The sequence below is a fragment of the Mytilus californianus genome, unplaced genomic scaffold (genome assembly GCF_021869535.1).
Source record: "Mytilus californianus isolate M0D057914Y unplaced genomic scaffold, xbMytCali1.0.p SCAF_4, whole genome shotgun sequence".
NCBI classification, from domain to species: domain Eukaryota; kingdom Metazoa; phylum Mollusca; class Bivalvia; order Mytilida; family Mytilidae; genus Mytilus; species Mytilus californianus.
The window spans coordinates 59,952,900-59,980,007 of NW_026262690.1; the positions used below are offsets into that span (position 1 = coordinate 59,952,900).

The 27,108-nt window shown below is 31.9% G+C and overlaps 1 protein-coding gene across 3 annotated transcripts in view; it reads right to left on the reverse strand.

Annotated features, from left to right (window-relative positions):
* The window catches only part of LOC127698557 (proto-oncogene c-Rel-like), a 182,992-nt gene that overhangs the window by 152,606 nt on the left and 3,278 nt on the right, over positions 1-27,108 (reverse strand). The window contains exons 3-13 of one of the 3 annotated variants that reach the window (XM_052202063.1): positions 24,064-24,129; positions 22,425-22,645; positions 21,815-21,963; positions 20,760-20,881; positions 19,967-20,098; positions 19,205-19,318; positions 16,028-16,101; positions 15,398-15,527; positions 14,477-14,551; positions 13,513-13,587; positions 1,932-9,976 (exon numbers count right to left, since the gene is read on the reverse strand). In XM_052202063.1, the coding sequence (XP_052058023.1) occupies positions 9,102-9,976; positions 13,513-13,587; positions 14,477-14,551; positions 15,398-15,527; positions 16,028-16,101; positions 19,205-19,318; positions 19,967-20,098; positions 20,760-20,881; positions 21,815-21,963; positions 22,425-22,645; positions 24,064-24,129 (2,033 nt within the window). In that variant the 3' untranslated portion in view covers positions 1,932-9,101. Of the gene's footprint in view, positions 1-1,931; positions 9,980-13,512; positions 13,588-14,476; positions 14,552-15,397; positions 15,528-16,027; positions 16,102-19,204; positions 19,319-19,966; positions 20,099-20,759; positions 20,882-21,814; positions 21,964-22,424; positions 22,646-24,063; positions 24,130-27,108 lie in introns of all 3 variants that reach the window. The other 2 variants (XM_052202061.1, XM_052202064.1) reach the window with 2 other exon arrangements.

Here is a 27,108-nt window from a genome sequence, read left to right on the forward strand (position 1 = left end):
TATATGTCTCAGATTATGTACCGACTCAAATCAATACCATGCAGAGACTTGTATTATTTGTCTCTCAAATACTGACTTATTAAACAAAATAAGATATCTTATAAACCAAATAAGATATCTTATAAACTAAATAAGATATATCATAAAATAAATATGATATATTATAAACTAAATAAGATATATCATAAACTAAATAAGATATCTGAGAATCATTCATATAAGATAGCTTGTATAGCTTATAAGATATTTTATTAAAGTCAATAAGTTAACTAATAAAGTAAATAAAATATCTTATATACTTTTAAAGATATATCTATTAAATTATACAATATATTGTATATGTACAAAAAATATCTTTAAAAAGATATGAAATATCTAATTTAGTTGAAATGATTTTGTATAAAGTTAATAAAATACTCTAAACAAGGAAATATTTGAATCTGGAATAATTTTGAATTCTGGAAAATTGATAAGAAATGTATGATGAAAACTAACACAATTTAGGAGGGTAAGGCATGCATGCATGCATGGCTAACAGGGTGGGGGGTAGTTAGTTCATACTGAAATATCAGTGAAAATAAAATTAACCTTAGCCATGTGCGCATGGCTAACCCTATTTAGTTGAGTTAGTTTTCATCATACATTTCTTATCAATTTTCAAGATTTCAAAATTATTCCAGATTCAAATAATTCCTTGTTTCTATAAACTGTTAACACAGAGATATGTCTAGCCTATTTGTTATTTTGATAATGCAAATGTTGAAATTAAAATTACAATACTTTAACATGTAAGTTATGCAAATATTCAAAGTCAATGAACCATGACTGAATGTACAGGACTAAAAAGTCTCCATGGAAATGAGATGTGCAAATGCTTATACAACTGCAAACCAAATACCATTGACTTTTCATAAGTCGTTCCCTTTAAACAAACCTAAACACAAACATTAACTTGTAAACTATGTAAAAGTTTCAAAGTCAATGAACCATAATTAGGGGGTGGGGTTATATAATCTCCATGGAAATGAAACTTGCAAATGCCAATACATTTGCATACCGAATATCATTGACTCAACATTAGTGGTTCATCTTAAACTGACCTAACCACAAACTGATACATGTAAACTAAGCAAAAGTTTCAAAGTCAATAGACCATGACTGAGAAGTAAGGACCAAATAATCTCCATGGAAATAAGATGTGCTAATGCTTCTACAACTGCATACCAATTATCATTGACCTACCACTAACGGTTCCCCTTAAACTGACCTAATCACAAACTAATACATGTAAACTAAGCAAAAGTTTTAAAATCAATAGACCATGACTGAGGGGGTGGGGCCAAATAATCTCCATGGAAATGAGATATGCCAATGCTTATACAACTGCATACCAAATATCATTGACCTACCACTAGTGGTTCCCCATAAACTGACCTAATCACAAACTAATACATGTAAACTAGGCAAAGTTTCAAAGTCAATAGACTTGACTGAAGGGGTGGGGCCAAATAATCTCCATGGTAATGAGATATGCCAATGCTTATACAACTGCATACCAAATATCATTGACCTACCACTAGTGGTTCCCCATAAACTGACCTAATCACAAACTAATACATGTAAACTAGGCAAAGTTTCAAAGTCAATAGACTTGACTGAAGGGGTGGGGCCAAATAATCTCCATGGTAATGAGATGTGCCAATGCTAATACAACTGCATACCAAATATCATTGACCTACCACTAGTGGTTCCCCATAAACTGACCTAATCACAAACTAATACATGTAAACTAAGCAAAGTTTCAAAGTCAATAGACCTTGACTGAGGGGGTGGGGCCAAATAATCTCCATGGTAATGAGATGTGCCAATGCTAATACAACTGCATACCAAATATCATTGACCTAGCACTAGTGGTTCACCATGAACTAGACCTAATCACAAACTAATACATTGTTGACGCCGCCGCCGCCATCGCAGACGCCGGAAACAGCATAACTATGTCTTGCTTTTTGACTCCGTCAAGGCAAGACAATAAAGGAAACAAGACATCTTATTAACTTCAAATTGAATAAGATATCTTGTAAAGAATACAAGATATCTTATATACTTAACAAGATATCCTACTAACTTTAAGATATATTAAAAGTGAAGAAGTTTAAAAACAGCTTGCCTTACCGATGAGCTTGATCATATGATTTTGATAATGGTCTCAATGCAAGATTTAAAACTTAGAGCAATAGATATTAAAAGACTCCTGCTGATATCCAAATAATGTAATGCTTATGTGGTACAGCTAAATCCACTGATTAAACTTGACGTAACCAGATAAATTCCCAACGAGTCTCACAGGTAATAGTTTTTCTGTGTATTAACATATTTTCTTCTGATTGTCAGGAATTCCTTTACATCTCTTGCACAGTTTTCACAATTAAAGACAGTACATAGCCAGGAATTGATACCTGTTGAATAGGTAGGGGTTTTTGGTAGAAGTCCTCTGGGTTCCTAAATTTCTAATCCTTATACGGATTACTGAATTTCCAGTTTGGCCTTGCCTTCGCTTTAGTAAAAGTTTACTAATATCTTATATCGGTAGTTTACATCTGACCTGATATCAAAATCTATGTATTCCATTGAAGACAGCATCATGGGTCACAAGCAACTGCTATCAATTGAATGGTTCACTTGTCATAATAAAGTGAAATAAAAAGAGGGACAAAAGATACCAGAGGGACAGTCAAACTAATAGATCGAAAACAAACTGACAACGTCATGGCCAAAAATAAAAAGACAAACAGACAAATAATAGTACAGATGACACAACATAGAAAACTAAAGACTAAGCAACACGAACCCCACCAAAAACTGGGGGTGATCTCAGGTGCTCCGGAAGGGTAAGCAGATCCTGATCCACATGTGGCACCCGTCGTGTTGCTTATGTTATTAAAAATCCGGTAAATAGTCTAATTCGTGAAAAGGGAAGGGTATTGTAGTTACGACATAAGGAACATATCCGATATCATCTGTGAAACGGTTATTCTATAACGGTCAACCAACTCGTGATGGCGTCCGTAAAATTTACGAAGGGATGACTTCAACTTCACCATTTGAAACCTAACACCAAATAACTGTTGGTGTTAGGTTTCAATAAAAGTTAAAGAATGAGCGTCTGTTTTACCAAGAGGTTGTATTTAATTTTTTTCTCAAGTGAACATTTTCTTACTTTGATTAACTTTTATTGAACCATGATAGTGATAGGTCACAGACGTAGCTTAGTCTTTATACACTGAGATGGCAATGGGAATAAAATGCTCCGCAGGGCTCAGCTTGATACGACCGCAGAGGTCGAATCCTGAACAGTTTGGGCAAGTATGGACACAACATTCAAGCTTGATACAGCTTTGCATTTGGATTGTGATTAAATATTTGACACAGCATAGGTTTCTGACACAGAATGAATGTGGTCTAAGAACTTAAAATTTTTAAATTGGACATTCACCTATTATGGTCCAATATCCAAAATCTAAATACATGGTTAGATTCAGCATATCAAAGAACCCCATATATTCAATTTTTGTTGAAATCAAACAAAGTTTAATTTTGGACCCCGATTTGGACCAACTTGAAAACTGGGCTCATAATCAAAAATCTAAATACATGTTTAGATTCAGCATATCAAAGAATCCTAAGAATTCAATTTTTGTTAAAATCAAACTAAGTTTAATTTTGGACCCTTTGGACCTTAATGTAGACCAATTTGAAAACGGAACCAAAAATTAAGAATCTAAATACACGGTTAGATTCGGCATATCAAAGAACCCCAATAATTCAATTTTTGATGAAATCAAACAAAGTTTAATTTTGGACCCTTTTGACCTCAATGTGGACAAAGTTGACAACGGGGCCCAAAAATCAAAAATCTAAATACATGGTTAGATTCAGCATATCAAAGAACCCCATATATTCAATTTTTGTTGAAATCAAACAAAGTTTAATTTTGGACCCCGATTTGGACCAACTTGAAAACTGGGCTCATAATCAAAAATCTAAATACATGTTTAGATTCAGCATATCAAAGAACCCTAAGAATTCAATTTTTGTTAAAATCAAACTAAGTTTAATTTTGGACCCTTTGGACCTTAATGTAGACCAATTTGAAAACGGAACCAAAAATTAAGAATCTAAATACACGGTTAGATTCGGCATATCAAAGATCCCCAATAATTCAATTTTTTATCAAATCAAACAAAGTTTAATTTTGGACCCTTTGGACCTCAATGTGGACCAATTTAAAAACGGGGCCCAAAATCCAAAAACTGAATACACGGTATGATTCAGCATATTAAAAAACCCCAAGAATTCAGGAATAAAACCCCATTGAAATTGGTCAAGAAATAAGCAATTTATACGAAGTATCTTCTCTTGCACAATACTGTGCAATTAAATATTTCTTGCTATTGCGCAATACTGTACAATTGACAATTTCTTGCTATTGCGCAATATTGTGCTATTGAATATTTCTTGCTATTGCGCAATACTGTGCAATTGAAGATTTCTTGCTATTGCGCAATACTGTGCAATTGAAGATTTCTTGCTATTGTGCAATACTGTGCAATTGAAAATTTCTTGCTATTGCACATTACTTATTATATAATAATTTACACATCCTGTTTGGTGTGTATCTCCTACCATATCATCATTATTTGCTTTTAAATATAAATCAGAAATAACCAACTTAAAATGGAAAATTTTAAAAGAAAAAAAAAAGGAAAAAAAAAAAAAATCCCCCCCCCCAAATTTTTTGAACCCCCTTATGATTCATCACCCCCAAACTCAATCCCAGCCATCCCTTTGTGGTATGGTACCTTGCAGTACAATTTCAGAGAGATCCATACACTTGAACACAAGTTATTGTCTGGAAACTAGAAAAATGCTTATTTTTTGCCCCTTTTTGGCCCCCAATTCCTAAACGTTTCGGCAATTACCCCCAAACTCAATTCCAGCTTTCCCTTTGTGATATGGAACCTTGTAGTAAAATTTCAGGAAGATCCATACACTTACACACAAGTTATTGTCATGAAACTAGAAAAATGCTTGTTTTTTGCCCCTTTTTTGGCCCCTAATTCCTAAGATTTTGAGGCAATTACCCCCAAAATCAATCCCAGCATTCCTTTTGTGATATGGAACCTTGTGGTACAATGTCTGAGAGATCCACACACTTACACACAAGTTATGTCTGGAAGTTACAAAAATGCTTATTTTTGGCCCCTAATTCCTTTACTGTTGGTACCATAACCCCCAAAACCAATCCCAACCTTCCTTTTGTGGTATTGAACCTTGTGGTAAAATTTCATAGAGATCCATTCACTTAAACTAAAGTTAGAGTGCGAAAACCAATGTGTCTTCGGACGACGCCGGACGACGCCAGAGGACGACGACGACGACGCCAATGTCATACCAATATACGACCACAAAAATTTTGTTGCGGTCATATAAAAAGGGGACATGTCGCCCCTTCTATAGCTATTGATTACATATAAGATTGTGGATTTGTTTTTTTTTTCATAGGTGTGAGAGTTAATGATCCTTTTTTGTATTTTAGTTTGCACAGTTGTTTTTTTTTAGAAGAGACCTCAACCTTTAACCTGTTGACCCCAAAATCAATATTCTTCTTCATCTTCCCTGTTTCTTCTGTATACTAGTAAGTGTTATTCTAAGAAAATAAGGGAACCTCAAGCTATCATCTGGAAACCCTTTTTTTCCAAAACTTTTTTAATTTTAGAAGCAGTTACCTTACCTTTGACCTTATAACTCAATTATCAATAGACTTCTTTCCCTTCACTCTATGTTTAATTCCAATCAAGCAAGATAAACTCAAATTTATACAACCTGGAAACCATTTTTCTAAAATATTTCCTATTTTTTGTAACAGTGACCTTGACCTTTAACATATTGACCCATATTCTATAGGCTTCTTTCCTTTCCCTTTATCTTACATCTGTATAAGTTCCATTCCAATCAAGCAAGGAAATCTAAACTTACCTCTCAGAAACTATTTCTCCCAAAAAGTTCTATTTTTAAATAGCACTGACCTTGACCTTTGACCACTAAATGAAAAGGCTTTTTCCCCTTCCCCTTCTTTTATCTATTGAAATTTCATCCAATCAAGCAACGGAAACTCAAGTTATCAACCGAAAACCGTTTTCCTAATCTTTCTATTGTTAGTTAAAGTGACTTTACAATTGACCTATTGATCCATAATAAAAATTAAGGCTTCTTTCCCTACCTATATCTTCCATCTGTATAAGTTTTATTTCAATCTTGAGTGGAAAACTTAAGTTACCACCTGAAAGCCATTTTCCCCAAAAAATCTATTTCTAGTAACAGTAACCTTGACTTTGACCCTAAAATCATTAGAATTCTTTCCTCTTTCTATATCTTTTATCTGTTTAAGTTTCCTTCTTATATAGCAAGGGATACTCAAGTTATCAGAAGAGATGCTAAATTCATGCACCATGCACAATTTATGTAATTTCTTAAAAAGTATGGTTATACACATAAACATTATTTTGTAAGTTGAATATCTGAGTATACATTTCACTGATAAATTTCTTGAAATATTCAGGGATAGAATATATAAAGAATGCTGTGCTCAATGCACTTTGTTTTATTTATTTTAAAAGAAGTGATAATGTCTAGGAAACTGATAAATATCAAGACAGCCACATAAAGGTTTTGATTGCATGAATGCAATCTTTACCCCAAAAGGGTGTTCAGTCAAATGTCAATATTTTGCCTTCCAAAGGTCATCTATGGACCCCTAAATGGAGTTGATATATCAGTGCAGGTGGTGCAGTGGGGAATATCTCAAATATTTTTTTATAAATGAGGGATATATAAATTTAACTTTAAAGTCTCTAAAACTAAAAAGTACAAATATTTCTTGCCTCAACTTTCCATGAACACCTATCCCCTCAGGCCCTCTCTAAACTATCTTACACAATTTAATGATGTGTTAGATAGTTTAAGAGAAATCGAAGTTGTTCAGATTCGAAAAGGAGAGGGAAGTGTGACAATGTCAATGATATTGGCTTAAGAAAATGAATAGTGATGTGATCCTTATGTGTAACCCAGGTATGAAGGCACAGCATTAAATGAGTTAAAAAAAAACTTGTTTAATTTTATTTATTAATTAATAAGCATCAGCAAGATTTATACAATTTGGCAACAGAAATAACAGCCAATAGCTTTAACAAAGGCAACAAACAGGTTGTTATATAAAGAAAAATTAACAATAAAAATAACAAGCATTAAAAATTCATCAATTACTTTTCTTATGTAACTATAGATACTAGTTTGTAAAAATAGAAAGAAAATAGAAAAGCATTCAAAACATCAAGAAAAAGTTATTAATGTTAGATATTTATTGATATGAGAATAACTCCTGGGTGTATCTGCATCATTTCTTTTAACACAGGTTGTAGTGTACAGAGTAATTTAAATGGCTCTCTAAATTTCAGTATCTTTTTGTAATATAATTATTGTAGATTTATTATTATTTGTAGATAAAGGAGAACCACAAATTTAATTTTTCAACAAAGTATGAGTTTCCTACAGATTTGCATGAAATATTTGTCTAAATCAGGAAACCAAGTAACTACAAAAAAATACAACTTTTCCTTAATCCATGAAATTTGTAACCCAAGAAAAAAGATGAACCCCTGGTGAGTAATAGTATCTGTCTTTTTTTGCCACAAAACCTTGCTTTAAATAAAAGTATCGAAATCAAAACCTCATAAACAAGGAAGTTGTTGTCAGCTACAAATAATGTATGATGCATTTCCAGATTGATTAAAAAAATGGTATAATAATAAACATATTAATAAATAATAACACATGGTTAATAAGAACCAAAACTGTACAGCAACAGTTGATTCTTGTAATGTGCAATTATCAATAGTAAATTTTATTAGCTACTGGTATTACAGAATGTACTGTAAAGACTTTGTTTCAAATTATTTATAACTTCAACAAACCCGTATTTGAAATATTGAGAGTCTGACACTAGTCTTTTTTCCTTTTTTTAAAGCAATATACAAATGTATATAGATTCTTTTTTTCCAGGAACTCCAAGATGTATTAATGATGATTCATGAACGTCAGATTGTAATGCCCTCAAATATTAAATGAAATAATGATTTAATCATCTGTCCTGTGAGGAATCCATACAACATGTACAATGAGTATTCTTATATATCCCCTTTACCATAAAATATTTTTTTAAATTAGAATATAGAGTCAAGTCTGGTCATACTATGACCAGTCATTCTGTTATTGCCTACTTTAATGCTAAAGTTTATAAATAAGATAATATTCACAACAGCAGTTCAATCTATCAACAATAAAAATCAAGGAGAAAACAAACAAAAAATGCTTCTGTGGTTTGCTAAATATATATATATATATATATATATATAAAATGTAAATAAAGCCATTCATAATTATTTTTAGTTTGCTGTTTAGAAACTAACCCTAGAAAATGTGAATTCATGTTCAAAATATATATATCTATATAAATGTAAAGGCTCTTTAGAAATTGACAGTCAGTCATGTATACATGAAACTTTAGATTTCTCATGCATCTTTCTCAGAGACAGAGGATACCCATAGACTAATTTCTAATTCTATATGTAGTTACAAATGACAACAATCCTCAAAAGATCACATGGAAAGATGTATATCTTTCAATAGAACATGTAACAATATTTTACGGAAATATTTTCATAAAATTAAGAAGAGACATGATTTATTATAATAGTATCATCTTAAAATTTTAATCATAGATTTATATAGCAAACCAGAAACTTATTATGGATTGCTCAACTATTAAAACATTTTTGGTGCACACTTATATACAATAATTATTCAATTCTTCTAGTTTCACAACTATATATAATTATCATTGTAAAATGAAAGATGAAACAATACAAATTTAAGACACAGTAAAATGTCTGTTGCAACCAAAATGGTAACTTTTTGTAGTAAGTTTCAAAGCATATTATTGAAATGAAATTCATGTTATACATAATGTAATGATAAACATTCTACCCTTCCTCAACATCATTCTTGTTGGATGAGACAACTGCAGATTGTATCTCCGATTTTTCATCCTTGTTTTCTGTTTTCTTTTCCGAAACTTTCTTTTCTGACACTATGTCCTTTGATATTTTGCCTGAAGATTTACCTTTTTCTGTTTTCTTTTCACTTTTGTCATTTTCATTCTTGCACTTTCCACAATGTTCCTCTTTTTCAGTCGAACTACTAACTTCTTCACAATCAACTTCAATGTCATTTTGACTCAACTCCTCAACAAAATCTTCCAATCTGATATCATGGGGATCATAACCACTATTGCTATTAGCATACTGATCAGTATTCATCTGATTGAAACTCACAGATGGTACACTGGCTGCCTGTGGGGCTAAACCATCTGCACTTAATCCAAGCAATTTAAGAACGTCTGGATATTGAAGAAGATTGTTAAGCTGGCTGATGCTTAAAGTTTGTTCCTGAGATATATCTTGAGTGTTGTTACCAACAACCTGTATATTACTTAGTGTACCAAACATATTTTGTGATTGAAGGATGTTTCCTTGAGAGTTTTGTGATAAAGCTACGTTGTTTGCTAGATCCTTATGGTCTGAATTGTTTGTACCTAATTGGTAATCAGATATTGTTGATCTGGCCTGCATATCTCTTGCACCACTTGGTGCTAGAATGGCAGGAATGGTGTTGGGAATACTTGCAGCCAGAGTAGTGGATGGATTATTGAAGTTTGAAAATGTTGCTGCAGTAACTGCTTGCCCAAATGAAGAGTTTGAGGTAGAGTTTAGACTGAATTCATTCTGGCTCATCGGGCTAGAAATATTTAAACTCATCACCCCTTCTTCTTCCAATTTTGCCAAATCCAAAGGTGAACCTGCTATAAAATAAAGAAATTTTTATTTCATCATACAACTAGTTAATTTCCTAAACAATTTCAAAATAAGATTGTTAATTCATTTGTAAATGTATGAAGTAGTGCAATGTAATTTTTACTTTTTTCTTTCAGCTTGTTTGCTACTTTTCCTTTAACATTTAAGGTAGAACTCCACAATTAGGTATGTAGTTTTGCATTTTGGCCCAGGTGGATTTTTCAAATATGAAAGCTAGTGTGCAATAAAATTCATTTTTGGATAGCTGAAGATTAATATAGCCTTCATAGTGGGTTTATATGAACATCAAGAATGTGTAATGTATGTATTATGGGCTGTTTTCTGTATGACAGTCTGTATCTTCATATCCATACCAGACATTAGTCCAGAAATTATTGTAATGTTTTTATTCCAATTTTTTGTCACACAAACTTCGTGATTCAATTTTACGAAAAAATGAGGCAAAAGAAATTCATTTTTTTATATGATCATTTGGTAGATGAATGTCAATGGTTTCAGAAAAGTTATCACTCAAAGGGAATAAAATTCTAGTTTGAACCAAATTTTGTTATAATATGTGACATTTTCATGCCCCTTTTTACTGATTACATACATATGCACATGTATGTCACTATATGAAAAACACATAGCTGAGAGGGTGATAGAGCAGTTTGTTACCCAGAGAAAACATTGACAACTGAGGTGAAGCCAAGGTTGACAATGTCTTTTTGAGGGGTTAGAATCTGCTCTATCATCCTCTCAGCTATGTGTTTTTAATTTATTACCGGGTATACTGAATGTTCTGTTATTACTGTCTATCAAATTTCAAATTCAAAGTAACAAACCACATCTCCTTATTTTGATATGATGTCTTGTACATAACAACCATCCGTAATAAATCAAGCATCTCTGTGAAGGGTAATAGAGTTTTTGCCATGGGAAAAGCCAGGAATAACAGATGATTAAACATTTTGTGGTTTAATTCTAATTTTATTTCTTAACTGTGGAGTGATACCTAACATGAACAATAATAGATCACAAAATTGATTGATCAGCTACATAGTTCTTCAAATTACAGTGCTCAGCTGGCATGGTTGGTTTGATTTCGACTTTTTCTTCAACTATAACAATTATAGATTACAAATTTGATTGAGCAACTTTATATTTCTTCAAATTACAGTGCTCAATTGGCTTGTTTTCTACTTGTACTTGTACTTCAACATTTAAAATGAATAAGTTATAGGTCACTAAATTAATTGAGAAACTACATATTTCTTCAAATTACAATGCTCAGCTAGCTTTATCCCACTGGTATACTGCAAAATTATACTGTGTAATAATCTGAACTGTATAATGTGCCTTTTTTGTTGACTTGCTATTGCACAGTGTCCTGTTTGAAATTTATCATTGTATTGTTGATTCCTAAATATGCATGTAATATTTGCCACTGAACTTTTAGGAAACAACAATCAATCAATTAAATCTTTAAAGGAAAAGATTAACATGTATTTGTTTATAGATTTAATTTTTGCAATGTCCATGAAGTTTTTCAGTAACATCCTTTAAGATTTTTTGTTGTTGAAGTTCATTTTAATGTCTTGTGTTGACAAAGTCGAAAACGCGAGACTTAAGCGTGCTGTTTCCTTCAGCAGAGTCAACAATGTATTAGTTTGTGATTAGGTCAAGTTTATGGAGGAAGTGTAGGTCAATGATATATGGTATGCAGTTGGCACATCTCATTTCCATGAAGATTATTTGGGCCGTCCCCTCAGTCATGGTCTATTGACTTTGAAAGTTTTTCTTAGTTTACATGTATTAGTTTGTAATTGGGTCAGTTTAATGGGAACCTTTAGTGGTAGGTCAAAGCTATTTAGTAAGCAGTTGTATAAGCATTGGCACATTTCATTTCCATGGAGATTATTTGGGCCCTCCTCCTCAGTCATGGTCTCTTAACTATGAAACTTTTTTTTTGTTTTCAAGGGGAACCATTAGTGGTATGTCAATGATATTTAATATGAAGATGTATTAGCATTGGCACATCTCATTTCCATGGAGATTGTTTGCACCCCACCCCCATTCAGTCATGGTTCATTGACTTTGAATGTTTTGCATTATTTACATCATTAGATCTGTTTAAGAAAAACCACTAATGTTAAGTCAATGATAATGGGCATGCAGTTATATTGGCATTTGCAAGTCTTATTTCTATGGAGATTATATGGCCCCTCCCCCTCATCATGGTTTATTGACTTTGAAACTTGTACGTACAAGTTAAAGTTTGTGTTTATTGTATTTGGTATATATGCAGTTTTATAAGTATTAGTAACAACAACAATGAGCAAAACCCATACCCCATAGTAAGCTATAAAATAAAACCAATTAAGTAAAACTATACATCTTTCCAATAATAAACTGTTTAGACAGATATATGTCTCGCCTTTTTCTTATTTTTATAAATGCAAAAGTTGAAATTAAAATTGCACAACTTTAACATGCAAGTTATGCAAAATATACAAAGTCAATGAACCATGATTGAACTGAAGGTACAGGACCAAACAATATCCATGGAAATGAGATGTGCCAATGCTTATACATATGCATACCAAATATAATTGACCCACCACTAGTGGTTCCCCAAAAACTGACCTTATCACAAAATAATCAAAAGTTTCAAAGTCAATAGACCATGACTGAGAGTACAGGGCCATACAATCTCCATGGAAATGAGATGTGTAAATGTAAATACAACTGCATACCAAATATCATTGGCCTTCCACTAGTGGTTCCCCATAAACTGACCTAATAATAAAATAATACATTGTTGACACTGACGCCGCCACAGGAAATAGCATACATACATGCATATGTCTTGCTTTTTGACTCCGTCAAGTCGAGACAAAAAGTAGTATTCAGTAGTATATAAATGAGGACCCTCATGAACATCTTAAGCCATAGACTGGCTATCATAAGATCTAGTTTCTTGGTTTGGCAATCAACTTATGATCAGATTGTCTTAAAAACAATACGGAAGTAATGCATTTTCCGTTTTTTAAAATATTGCTTAAATAAACATTTGTACAATAGATGTTCCTTTTATATCTACAAGCCATAATCACAAGTATGGTCAAACATTTATAATTTTTTCAAAATGATAGAACCTTTACTAAAAAACTTTATTTTGGACAAGTCTTATGTTCCTATGAAAAAAATACCTTGAGCAATTTAAAATCCTCTAAAGAAATTTACTTTTTTCTGAGATTTCCAGTTCATGCCAAAGTCATTCAGGAATTATTGCATTCAACATCCTGGTGTTTTTAAGAAATTATGTGGTTAATTATGGTCTGGGTACCATTAAGTTTAGATATTCATTTTATCACTGAGTACTTTGTCTTATCCTTTTACAAACGATTGATTGACTGATTAATTAGTTGTTGTTTGCTTAATATACTGTGGTAAATATTTCAAGCTTATTCAGAACAATTTTTCAAAGAGGGTGCTCTTACACACAATATAAAACAAGAAAAAGGGAAATAGCTCTTACCACTTCGACTGGAAACTTTCTTTTTCAAGTGATGAATTCTTCGTTGGCCACCATTCATACAGGAAGACTGTTGTTCTACAAAATAAATCAAGCATTTTATGATAAATATGATAGTTAAAGAAGACAAAGACTTAAATCTGTATCAGAACAATGAAACCTATGGACAAACTATCAAAATGACATTTATGTTAATTTATGTTAATTCATCATTTTATTTCAAAACTTGAATTATTTGCTTATTGAACTGAAGATACATGTATTACATAAACAACTAACAACCCCTCTTTCTTGCTGTCTCTCTCATCTATTTATATATATATATATATATGTCTCAAGAGGCTATAAACCCCATATCTTTTTCATTCATACCTACTGAGACCAAAGTGAGTGTTACGTTTACAAATTTAATTTTAAATCCATACTGAATGATGGAAAAACTGGTTTGAACCAACCTCCAAACTAATTAAGATTATATAATGAGGAGTGCCTAAATTGCATACATGCTTAACTTCACATCTGTAAAAATCAAATAACTGAAGTTTTGTTTCATTTCTCCACATTTCTAAGAACAACTTGACAATAGTCTGTGCTTACTATGCATTTTGTAAGAAATGGATGTCTGTAACATATTTTGATTGCCCATTTCAAACGCTTGACTTTTAGTGGACTTCACATGCAAAGTTTCTGTAAATTTTACTTTTTTCACTGGTACATCGTCTGTTGATTTATAATGTGACCATTCTGTGTATATTTACATATATTTAGCTATGTTGAATGACGTGCATATTGGCAAATTATAGAAATATGAATAGTTTTGTCTCTTAGAAAACCTGTAAGATTTCTACTGCTTATTTTTCAAATTGGATGCAAATTGGGTACTAGGTGCAATTTGGGTACTGTGTCATCACATGAATTCCAATTAATTTATAGGAAAAACAGTTTATGTACATTGTGTTGTAAATACCTTGTTTAACACCTTCTGTATAGTCTGGTATGGTAAAGTTGATTACTTTTTTCCTTTTGTGAGCAATTATGTCTCCTACAAAGAAATATATATATTTACTGATCATGCAGCTACTGATAAATAATAAAATACAACTCTTTTGTTTCATTCAGAATCAAGTACCAGAAACAGAAAAAACTCAAGACACATAAACATAATAGGGCATACTGCATGATGAATTTAATCTAAATATTTTATGTTTTATGTGAAGCTAAATCAAACTGGCAGCTGCTGAAAAATTACTGGATTTTTTCCCCCATGAAAATTAAATCAATTATTTGTCTCACACAAGGAAAGACAGGAACATCTCAATCCATTGCAACCACAAATTGATAACCATCAATCGGGTGAGCAAAGAAAAATTATCGGAGAAATAGGATCGGGTGAGCAAAGAAAAATTATCGGAGAAATAGGATATCCTATTTCTCCGATAATTTTTCTTTGCTCACCCGATTGATGGTTATCAATTTGTGGTTGCAATGGATTGAGATGTTCCTGTCTTACCAAGAGACGTGAGTAAGGCAGCTGTAACTATTCCGATGTTTTTTTGTTAATGTTTTATTATCCATTTGAACATAAAAAGGTGAGAAAATTAATCAAACACTGGCAAGAATGATTGCAAGACTTGGAACTGGGACACCCAAAGGTAAAGTGTTCCTATCATATATGACTTTGACAAGCCTCGACAGAATTGGAAACTCTTACTCTCAAGAGTTTGAGATTACCATGTCTTATATTCCTTTCATCTTAATTGTTCAAACATGAGAAAGGTTTAATTTGTAAAGAATTTTAAGCTTGAACTTGTCAAAATTTGTTTTAAGAATCAATTTGTTGTAAAGATGCAATTTTTTGTCAAAAAAAAACAACAAAAAATGTACAAACCATCTGAAGGCCGTAGTGTGAGTTCTTTTCTGGATGTTTCTATTTTCCTCTTCTTGTCATAAACAGAAACATACACCGTTTTTTCAACTGATAATGATTCACTGTATCCCGGAAAATTGAATTCAATAGCCTATGGGATAAAACAGTAAAACTGAAATTCATCTTTTTTATGAAATTATAATATAAATTAATCTACTTGTGATTTACCAATAAATTAGTTTTGAAGTTTTGTTGTCCTCAGAGGTGGATTTATGGGGCCCCAGAGCTCCCCCCCTCTATATGGAGATACATATATATATAATACATAGCCTTTATGCATATTCTCCTACAATAAAGACAAATTATTCTTAAAAATATCTCCTTTGTAAAAAAGATTTGTGGCTCAGTAAAATAAGTGATGTTTACAGACAAGTATCACCGAATAACAGCAATGAAACAGATATCAAAATTGAGAAATGATGAGACTTTTTACAATGAGATCTGAATGTAAATTCATTTTTAAGTTTGTGTATCAATCATGAAAGTTGAATAAATATATTGAGCCAAAGTGTTTGCCATCTATATTATTTTGTTTGATAAAATGCTTTCCCAAAAATGTTGAAGATTTATTCCTAAAACAACAATACTTACATTTTTAATAACTTTTCCTCTAGTAGTTTGACACCAATCTCCTTCGTCACAAAACCTAACCTCAATATCTGATTCTAGAAATAAAAATAACTTTAGTTAACTAATTAGAATTTAGCTCAGTTTAGTTTAAAACTTTCAAATGTCACAATTATATAAATCAATAAACTGCTTCGCTGAGCGCAGCTTGATACGCCCGCAGAGGTCCAACCCTGAACAGTTGGGGCAAAAATGGACACAATATTCAAGCTTGATACAGGTCTGAATTTGGATTGTAATTAAATATTTGACATATAATAGGTTTCTGAATAAATCTAGTCAAAGAACTTGAAATTGGTTATATGAATTGAATTTATATTCAATTAAAGATTTCTTGCTGTTGTGTAATACACAGTGCTGTTGCGCAATACTTAGTAAATCTGTTTTCAGACTCTAAACAAATAAAGTTCAATTAATTCTCAAAGTCATATTAGAAATTTATGAAAATCAAAAGGGAGCTTACATCAATAGATATAAACAATTTACCAAAGTTTCATGAGAATTGCTGACAGCATTTTTGAGTTATTGTCTGAAAACTGGAAAATCCCCCCTTTTTTAATGAATAAAACCCCATAACTCAGAAATGTAAAATGTAAAATTTATAAAATTCTAAACGGAGCTTACATCAATAGATATACACAATTCACCAAAGTTTCATAAGAACTGCTGAAAGCATTTTTGAGTTTTTGTCCAAAAACTGGAAAATCCCCCCTTTTTTAATGAATAAAACCCCATAACTCAGAAATGTAAAATGTAAAATTTATAAAATTCTAAACGGAGCTTACCGGTACATCAATAGATATACACAATTCACCAAAGTTTCATAAGAACTGCTGAAAGCATTTTTGAGTTTTTGTCCAAAAACTGGAAAATCCCCCTTTTTTCTGAATAAAACCCTGTAACTCGGAAACGTAAAATGTAAAATTTATAAAAATCAAAAGGGAGTTCATGTCAATAGATATAAACAATTCACCACAATTTCTTGAAAGTTAGTGAAAGCATTCTTGAGTTATTGTCCGAAAACTGGAAAATCCCCCTTTTTTTAATGAATAAAACCCCATAACTCAGAAACGTAAAATCTAAAATTTATAAAAAACGAAAGGGAGCTCACGTCAATAGATATAAACAATTCACCAAAGTTTTATGCAAATTGGTTAAAGCGTTTTTGAGTTAATGTCCGACATTTTGACGACGGACGGACGGACGGACAACGGTATACCATAATACGTCCCGTAAACAGGCGTATAAAAACTAAAATTATAAAATTACCAATGTGTGTGCTAATTTTCTTCTTTGTGCAGTGTGAATAATGTTACAACAGATTTGATTTTAAATTGTTGTTATTTGTATGCATCATTGTTTTGTTCTTTAGTTGCTGCATGGCATATGAGAAAATTCTCATTTTTCAAAGATTGAAGACCCATAACTTCAAAATTTGGTCAAGTTTGAGGTAAATCGCTTAAGGAATACTTGACCTGAGAAGTGACATGTAAAAAAAATGATTAATTATTTTAGATTTAAGTCTGAAACAACAAATGTGAAAATCATCAAAAAGTATACAGATCCTGAGACAATCTTTTTAATAAATGGGTAAGGTTTGTCGTAAATCACGAAAGACACAATTGAGTTAGTGCCCAACATGTTTACCCTGGTTAGACAACAGTATACCATAACAGGTCCATTTTTGATAAGATGATGAAAAGGCAAATTACCCATTGTTACAAAAAATACATAAAATGCTTCGCTGAGCGCAGCCTGATACGACCGCTGAGGTCGAACCCTGAACAGTTGGTGCAAGTTTGGACACAATATTCAAGCTTGATACTGTCTGAATTTGGATTGTGATCAAATTTTTGACATAATATAGGTTTCTGACACAAAAAAAAATATGTGGTGAAAAATCTTAAAAATTTGAAATGGGTTGAATATTTGTATTAATTTTCAATTGAAGATTTCTTGCAATTGCACAATACTGTGCAATTGGATATTTCTTGCTATTGCGCAATACTATGCAATTGAAGATTTCTGGCTATTGGGCACTATTGTGCTATTGCGCAATACTGTGCAATTGGATATTTTTTGCTATTCTGCAATACAGTGCAACTGAAGATTTCTTGCTATTGCGCAATACTGTGCAATTGAAGATTTCTTGCTATAATTGTGCAATATTATGCTATTGCGCAATACTATGCAATTGAAGATTTCCTGCTATAGGGCAATAGTGTGCTGTTGCACAATACTTCATATAATAATTTACACATTATGTTTGGTGTGTATCTCCTGCCATATCAGTATTTTTTGCTTTTAAGTATAAATCAGAAATAATAAATGCAAAAATGGAAAATTTTAAGAAAAAAAACCCAAAAAATTATGAAACCCCCCCCACCCCCCTAATATTTTTTACCCCCCTTTTAGTAACTACCCCCAAACTCAATCCCAGCTTTCCCTTTGTGATATGGTACCTTGCAGTACAATTTCAGAAAGATCCATACACATAAACACAAGTTATTGTCTGGAAACTAGAAAAATTCTTGTTTTTTACCCCTTTTTGGCCCCCAATTCCTGAACGTTTGGATCAATTACCCCCAAACTCAATCCCAGCCTTCCATTTGTGGTATGATACCTTGCATTACAATTTCAGAGAGATCCATACACATAAACACAAGTTATTGTCTGGAAACTAGAAAAATGCTTGTTTTTGGCCCCCTATTCCAGAACGTTTAGGATAATTACCCCCAAACTCAATCCCAGCCTTCCTTTTGTGATATGGAACCTTGTGGTACAATTTCAGAAAGATCCATAAACTTACACACAAGTTATTGTCCGGAAACAACAAAAATGCTTGTATTTGGCCCCTAATTCTTAACTGTTGGTACCATAACCCCCAAAATCAATCCCAAACTTCCTTTTGTTGTATTGAACCTTCTGGTGAAATTTCATAGAGATCCATTCACTTGAACTAAAGATATTGTCCGGAAACCAAATTTGTCTTCGGACGACGACGCAGACGACAACATCATACCAATATACGATGCAAAAAAAATTTTTTGCTGTCGTATAATAAATAAACCAGGAATTAATTTTGAGTACAAACAGAACATGTTTTTGTTAACTCGGTTTTCAACTACTATTTTTACTTACCAGCAGGTGAGTACGAATCTGAGGTCAGGATGATGAAGTGAGAATCGTTTGGAGATCCTAATACTGATGATGTTAAAGGAGCTATAGCGTATACCTCAAATTTTTTACCATCCTCTGTGAAAAGAAAAGAAAGTGAAATTGTACATGATTTGCTATACTCGATCAAACTATAATATATTCAACACTCTTTCAAACTTTTGAAACTATTGGCAAACAGGAAGTTGTTGTACGTCTGACATGAAAAATTGTTTCAATCATTTCATGACACAATCAAAGAAAACCTATGTTCAGAAAGAAAAGTAATATTTCAAACAATTTTCAAACATAGTGACTTCACATTGCAGATTTGAAAATTGCTTACAGGGTAAAACTTAACAATATCAAGGTCCAGACCAAATACAAAATAATTCCTCAATTCAGAGGCCAAGAAAATAGTTATCTGTTCAGGTGTGAGTGTAGTGTACTACTTACTCTATGGGGTACAACATAATAAAAATTTATGAACATTAAATGCAATAGTCAAGCTTTGCATAATGATTGAAATCATGCAGAAAAGTTTCATAACCCGTATGGTCAATTCTAAATATTCATGAATCTGAGTAATATTGTGAAATTTTTCAGTCTTATTCAAGAATAATAAATATGACAGTATCTTAATTTTGTTTGATGGATATTATTTTTAAGTGCCTTTTTCCCTTTTTTCATCCTGTGTGCCTTCCTTTTGAGAAATTAGAAATATAACTGTATCTGTCTGTTACTTACTTGCATTATTGATAGGATTGCTGTATTGTAATATATAAGGAGGATTAGCATTTTCAGTAACGAAATGAACCTCTACCATTAATATAATCTCTTTACTCTCTTTGATATTCTTATTGGAGTTCCAGTAGTCATCTAAAAATATACATATCATTTTTTTATTTAATATTCCTGTGCATATCTTGATTTAAACTTGTGATTGTCTTAAGATTTCTGAAACAATAAATATGTTAATTTCACAGAAATCAATGACAAAATTTGTAAAATGCCTACACTAATCTAGGTATTTCATGGGATTAATTGATTACCATTTAAAGCATAACCATATATACATATATGTATCTCTACAGTGTAGTGTATGTTAATAAATATAAAAAAACTTAATTCTTTCAAAAACATGGGTCTTCCTTTCATGATTCAAGGTAATCTAAGAATTATCAACATGAACTACCAGTAATAGTGCTACTCTTTTTAAATGGCTGTTTTACTGATATATTACATTTTTATTACACTGCAAGCTACTTCATATCATCACTTGTCCAGTGATAGAAAAAAGTAGTAAAATTAGTAGTAAGTGGAAAAGTTATAGGAAACATGTAAAGACAGTGCCAATGTTTGTGAATATTTCAGAGCCTGTTGCTCAGAAACTTTTTTTTTTAAACATAGGGTAACATATAAAAGGGTGGTAATGTAATTTTTACCTTTGACATAGTTGATGAAAATTTCAAGGCTCTCCTCAACAAAATGGTAAACATCTACATATATTTCAGATTTAATAAAACTTCACGTCTTTTACCTTTTTCCATGTCAGCAGTGATGAATGGAAAACGGCTTCCTTCCATCATTATAAGTTTTCTATTATTAAGCTCCATATCATAATTCTTCTGTTTGGGAATTCTTGGTGTAGCTTTACAAATACTGAAACAAAAAAAAACCTTTTTTTTTTAATCAAGTTTCAATCTAAGCCACTATAATTATTATCATAAGTGGTTCCTTAAACACTTACCTAAACACAAACTTTACTGTTGTTTGTCTGTTGGTCTTTTTCGTTTTAGCCATGGTGTTTTCTGTTAATTTTCGACTTGTGAGTTTGCATGTCCCTTTGGTATCTTTCGCCTCTCTTTTTTAACTTGTAAACAATGTAAAAGTTTCAAAGTTAATGAACCTTGATAGGGGTGGGGCCAAATAATCTCCATGGAAAAGAAGACTTGCAAATGCTAATATAGTTTGTACTATCATTGATTTAACGTTAGCAGTTCCTCTTAAACTGATCTAATCGCAAACTTTAACATGTAAACTATGCAAAACATTCAAATGCTAATGCATCTGCATTACAAACATCATTGGCCTACCACTAGTGGTTCCCCTTTAAATGACCCAATCACAAACTAATACATCTTAAGTAAGCAAAAGTTTCAAAGTCAATAGACCACGACTGAGGGGGTGGGGCAAAATAATTTCCATGGAAATGAGATGTGCCAATGCTAATACAACTGCATACCAAATATCAACCTAATCACCAACTAATACATTGTATTGACGGCACAGCTGCCAATGCCATAGGAAACAGCATACCTAAATCTCTTTTTTGACTCCGTGAAGGCAAGTTGAACAAAAGATCACAGGGCTTTTGGACATAAATTGTGTTAACCTGGATCCATGACTCCAGCCGAATTTTGACTCTGGAAATCAATTGGGGTCATGAGTTCCTCTTGAATATTAAGGAACAATGAACAATACTAAATAACAAACCTGTCACTGATCTAAAATAGAAAATGAAAGTGGAATTTCAGAGACAGAATTATTTTAAATGACAAATTCATCATAGATATTCTGAATTTTTTTACTTACCATTCATTTTTGTCAGGAGCAATATCATGGTCTTCTATATAGACCCCATCAACACATTTATCTCCAATCAAACAGAAGGGATGGGCTTTATACTTTTTATCATCTACTGCATGAATACGAACTTTCACCCTTCCAATATAGTCGTTCACCTGTGTAAAAAAATAAAATAAACAAAGTTAAGACTCATTATTTTACTTCTGTTTGTTTGTCAAAAAAAGTTTGATGATTTTATGTGAAGAGTGCATTTGTTCTAAACCAAAAATTCTTTTTGAATATTTCATTTGGAGAAAAGGTAATAGCTTGAAAGGCGAGGGCTGAAAATAAGTATCATTTCATTCAAATTTTGAAATTTTCTCCTTTTTCACTCGACACATTTATAAGTGTCTGAGTGGAGGTTGCTAACTTTAATAAATGTTTCCTCCCTTTTAAAATGAAATGAAAGTTCATCTTCTGTTTGTTTTTTAAATCTGATATGAAATCTTAAACATTTCTTTATTCTCATCAAATTTTAAGTGAAAGTTTTTTGATAGTGCTTTTTTGTCATTCTTTAATTGTTATATCAGGCTACTTCTTTCATATTTTTAGAGTTCAAGACTAACTAATTCCTTACCACTATTTTAGCCAAGACTTCTTTTCCATAATTTCTGTTGTTCAATTCTGAGTCGTATCTAAATCGTACCATTCTATTTTCAATAACAACATTAACAGTTGCTTCTTTCCTAGTTTCATTAACAGTAGTATGGGGTAATTGTCCAATTTCTACAGACGGTGCAAGATTCAAACTTGATGTGTGAATAACATCTGTATTATTTGTAATGGTTGCAGGTTTCACTTAAATGAGAAAAGATTAAAAATTAAGGGTTTGTAATATCCTGGCATATCCTGAATGAACAAGCTGGTGGCCAGCTTAACTTTGTGATATTCCATATGATTCTAGAATAGAAAATGTAATAATAAAGTCCACAACATCAGAATAATCATGAGATTAAGAACTGTCTAGTGTTAAAATCAAAACTAATTTGTCATGTTGGGTCTTATAATAGTCCATATCCCAAATAAATAAATGTGGTAAATGTTTTAGAAATAGTTACAAAAATGTAAATTATTTTTTTTGTAGAATTTTAAACCTGGGTTATTGTCATCGCCATGCAAATTTCACCGATATATTACATGTATATAACAGAAAATAAAATGCTTCACTGAGCCCAGCCTGATACGACCGCAAAGGTCGAATCCTGAACAGTTGGGGGCAAATTTGGACACAATATTCAAGCTTGATACTGTCTGAATTTGGATTGTGATCAAATTTTTGACATAATATAGGTTTCTGACACAAAATAAATGTGGTCAAAGATCCTATAAATCCATTGCGCAATACTGTGCAATTGAAGGATTCATCTTGAAACTTTTCAAAAATTCGTGAAATTTTAAAAATTTTGAAAAAAAAATATGAATCCGTTACAAAAATTGGGAAAAAAATCCCCCCCCCCCCAATTTTTTAAACCCCCCTTGGAGCAACAACCCCAAAACTCAATCCCAGCCTTTCCTTTGTAGTATGGAACCTTGTAGTACAGTTTCAGAGTGATCCATACACTTACACACAAGTTATTGTCTGGAAACTAGAATAATGCTTGGTTTTGGCCCTTTTTTGGCCCCTAATTCCTACGTTTGGGACAATTAGCCCCAAACTCAATCCCAGCCTTCCCTTTGTTATATGGAACCTTGTGGTACAATGTCAGAGAGATCCATACACTTACACATAAGTTATTGTCTGGGAACTAGAAAAATGCTTGTTTTTGGCCCCTTTTTGGCCCTTAATTCCTAAACTGTTGGCCCCCATAACCTTGAAATGAATCCCAACCTTCTACATGTGGTATTAAACATGGTGGTACAATTTCAGAGCAATCGAAATACTTATACACAAGTTATCCTGAAACTAGAAAAATGCTTGTTTTGGGCCCCTAATTCCTTAACAGTTGGGACCATCATCCCCAAAATCAATCCCAACCTTCCTTTTGTGGTATTGAACCTTCTTAAAAAATTTCATAGAGATCCATTCACTTAAACTTAAGTTATTGTCCCGAAACCAATGTGTCTTCGGACGACGACGACATCATACCATTATACCATCCCAAAAATTTTTTTGCTGTCGTATAAAAACAAAGTATTTAATCCATAAAAGTTCATTTTCACAACCTTTGTGACATTTTACAAATGTATATATATTATATATGAATAACGGTACTTACTTCCTTCTGGCATTTGATTCAAACCATAATGTGTGATTAAGTCATTCAAATTACTTGATGGAACATCTGAAAAAATGTAGTATGTGGAAATATTTTTTAAAAATTGCATCAAATATTTTTAATAGTAAATTTTCATTATAATGCTATTTATTTTTTGGATTACTTTATTGCTAACTGCAAGGATTTGTATTATACAATTATTACGGTCTCTAAAAACACCGCAAAGGACCTCCTTTGTGCACAAAGGAGCACAAAGGACCACAAAGGAGTATGATAAGTGCACAAAGGACCTGAAATTGTTTATTAAATGGGGGAAAAGGCATTTCTCACGAAAAAATATTAATTTTTATTAAAATACTCGAGTTAAATCGGTATAAATTTGAAGATTTACGAAACCGTGTTCCGTAACCGGTACGGATATGCATATGATTACGGCCATTTTCGATAAGATGTTAGTATACCTATAATTATATATTGAAAAGTATTGAGAAAACATGAACATATAAATAAAGACTGGACATTAAACCGGAGAGAAAAAATTAAGCTAACACTGTTTGTAAAGATTTCAATTTCACAATTAATAAGTTTTGTATAATGAGGACTTGATTGCGCTTGGGATGAACAAAGCGTTATATATTCTTTACAGTTAATTATCAGCGTTCAAAGACCGTCTTTAAAAACAATAACATTGTTGAAAAAACAATTAGATGAAATATAAACCATTTTACTCAAAATTTTATCAGAAATAAAATAATATAAAATAAGAGAGTTCTTCACTGAAACATTCAAAGCTATACAAATTCAACATGAATCACTCTCAATACGACTACGTGTCAACTCTAGGTATATTTTTTTTCAAGTTTGTTTAAAATTATGTTTAATTTCAAACCAATTTATAAATTTTAAATTAAATATTTTATTTTCATCAGCATTGCTTTAAGGAAATTGAACTCCTTCTTATTTTTTTTTTTATCAATTATCTCAATATATGATAAATCTAATCAACAAGCTACTTAGCGTAGATGATTCTTTATACGGTATTTATTTCTTTTCGTATAATTATTTTAATAGTTAACCATATGCAAAATATCTACTTGCTATTGCAAAAAGTCTAAATTTTATTTCAAATTTTGATTATCCATTAATCAGGCTGATAAAATACAAATAAATGAATTGAGAAGATGTATATATGTCAGTAACAAGCAACCCAACGACACAAATAACTAAATGACAGCTCTACAGACTTTTCTTCATTGTGCTGTGTATACATTTTTGTTCTGATTAAGATTCGTCAAGTAAGAACATTTCGGTAAATACTTTGTTTTTGTGCAGAATAAAATTTGATAAAACAAAGTATATATATTGAAATTTCTGAAAAACGGATAGCAAAATTCAACCCCATTTGCTACTTTTAGAATTACTGCCATACCGTTCCCCATGGTGCCTTTAGATTCTTTCCGTCATAGCACTTTAAGATTCGTCAAGTAAGAAAATTCGGTACATACTTTGTTTTTGTGCAGAATAAAATTTGACAAAACAAAGAATATATTGAAATTTCTGAAAAACGGATTGAAAAAATTCAACCCCATTTCCTATCTTTAGAATTACTGCCATACCGTTCCCTTTCGTCATAGAAATATATTATTCGTCAAGTAAGAAAATTTCGGTAAATACTTTGTTTTTGTGCAGAATAAAACATTAAAACACACTTGCAAGCTAATCCTAGTACAGTCCTTGGTGTTGGCAGAACTTTCAATTTAGGTTCAGTTTTTGTGACAAACTTTGTTTATAAAAACAAAAAGGTCATTTCGAAGTCAACTCGTGACCATCCAATATTCATTGGGCCAGTGTTTTTCCATTGGGACGGTTCCATGGAGACTTACCACACTTTCTTTTCACACTTCAAAGCTCGGATACTAACGGAAGTGCAATGTTTCGACGTCAAACTTGGTAGCGACGATGAAGGTGGTTTGACAGTTGCATAAGACAGCGTATTTTCAAAGCCGGACAGATTACTCTGCACAAAGCACATAAAAGACAATGTAACAGATTACATAAAAAAACAAGCTGCCTCTAACATCTAATCAAAGATCGCAGATTATGTCCGACATTTTTAACGACAATGGCATAGCAACAGCTGATGACACCATAGATTTCGACACCAAGTCCAATGAACTTTGTAACAGCTTTCCGTGTTTTGCCAATTATTATGAGATAAGACTTAAAAACCGCTTGTTCAATTATGTTATGGTCAACGTCACCGGCCAAGGACAGCTGCAGTGAGGACAAAACCAAAATTTTAAATGTTATTGTTAAATCATATGTATTTATTTATCATGTTTGTTTTATCTTAATAAATCATAATTGGAAATATAAAGTTTTGACTTTTTTGTTATAATGCAAGTATTCTTATACTTCACTTAAAAATATTATCATACGTAAGAAAACAAAGTGATGATATATGAGACAACAAAAAACAACAACAACACATTGCTATCCTATATAATTTTCGAAGTTTTGGTAATGCTTTACCCTTGAAAAATTACAACAATAAAATATCAAGAATAATAATTGACATTTTTATCATTTATGTACAATATCTAAACTATTTAAAAATTCACATACACGAACTTTCACTTAACCCGGATATAAAGTCGGTTCCAAACCGATACCGGTGATAACTAAAAATCGTACATTATTAAAATCGCAATTTTTATTGAAATTGATTTTTTTTTTTTACATTTTTCTTCATGAATTATATATATTTTTATGTTTTTAAATGAATTTCAGGTCCTTTGTGCTCATATCAAACTCCTTTGTGGTCCTTTGTGCTCCTTTGTGCACAAAAGAGGTCCTTTGCGGTGTTTTTAGAGACCCCAATTATTATGCAATTTTTAAAAAATATTTCCACATACTACATTTTTTGTATTATACAAATCCTTGCTAACTGTAACACCATGTAGCTTCATATTCAAACATTTTAAAGTATTTATACATATATAACAGTATTTTGCACAGGCAATTTATGCATGTTATAACTGTAAA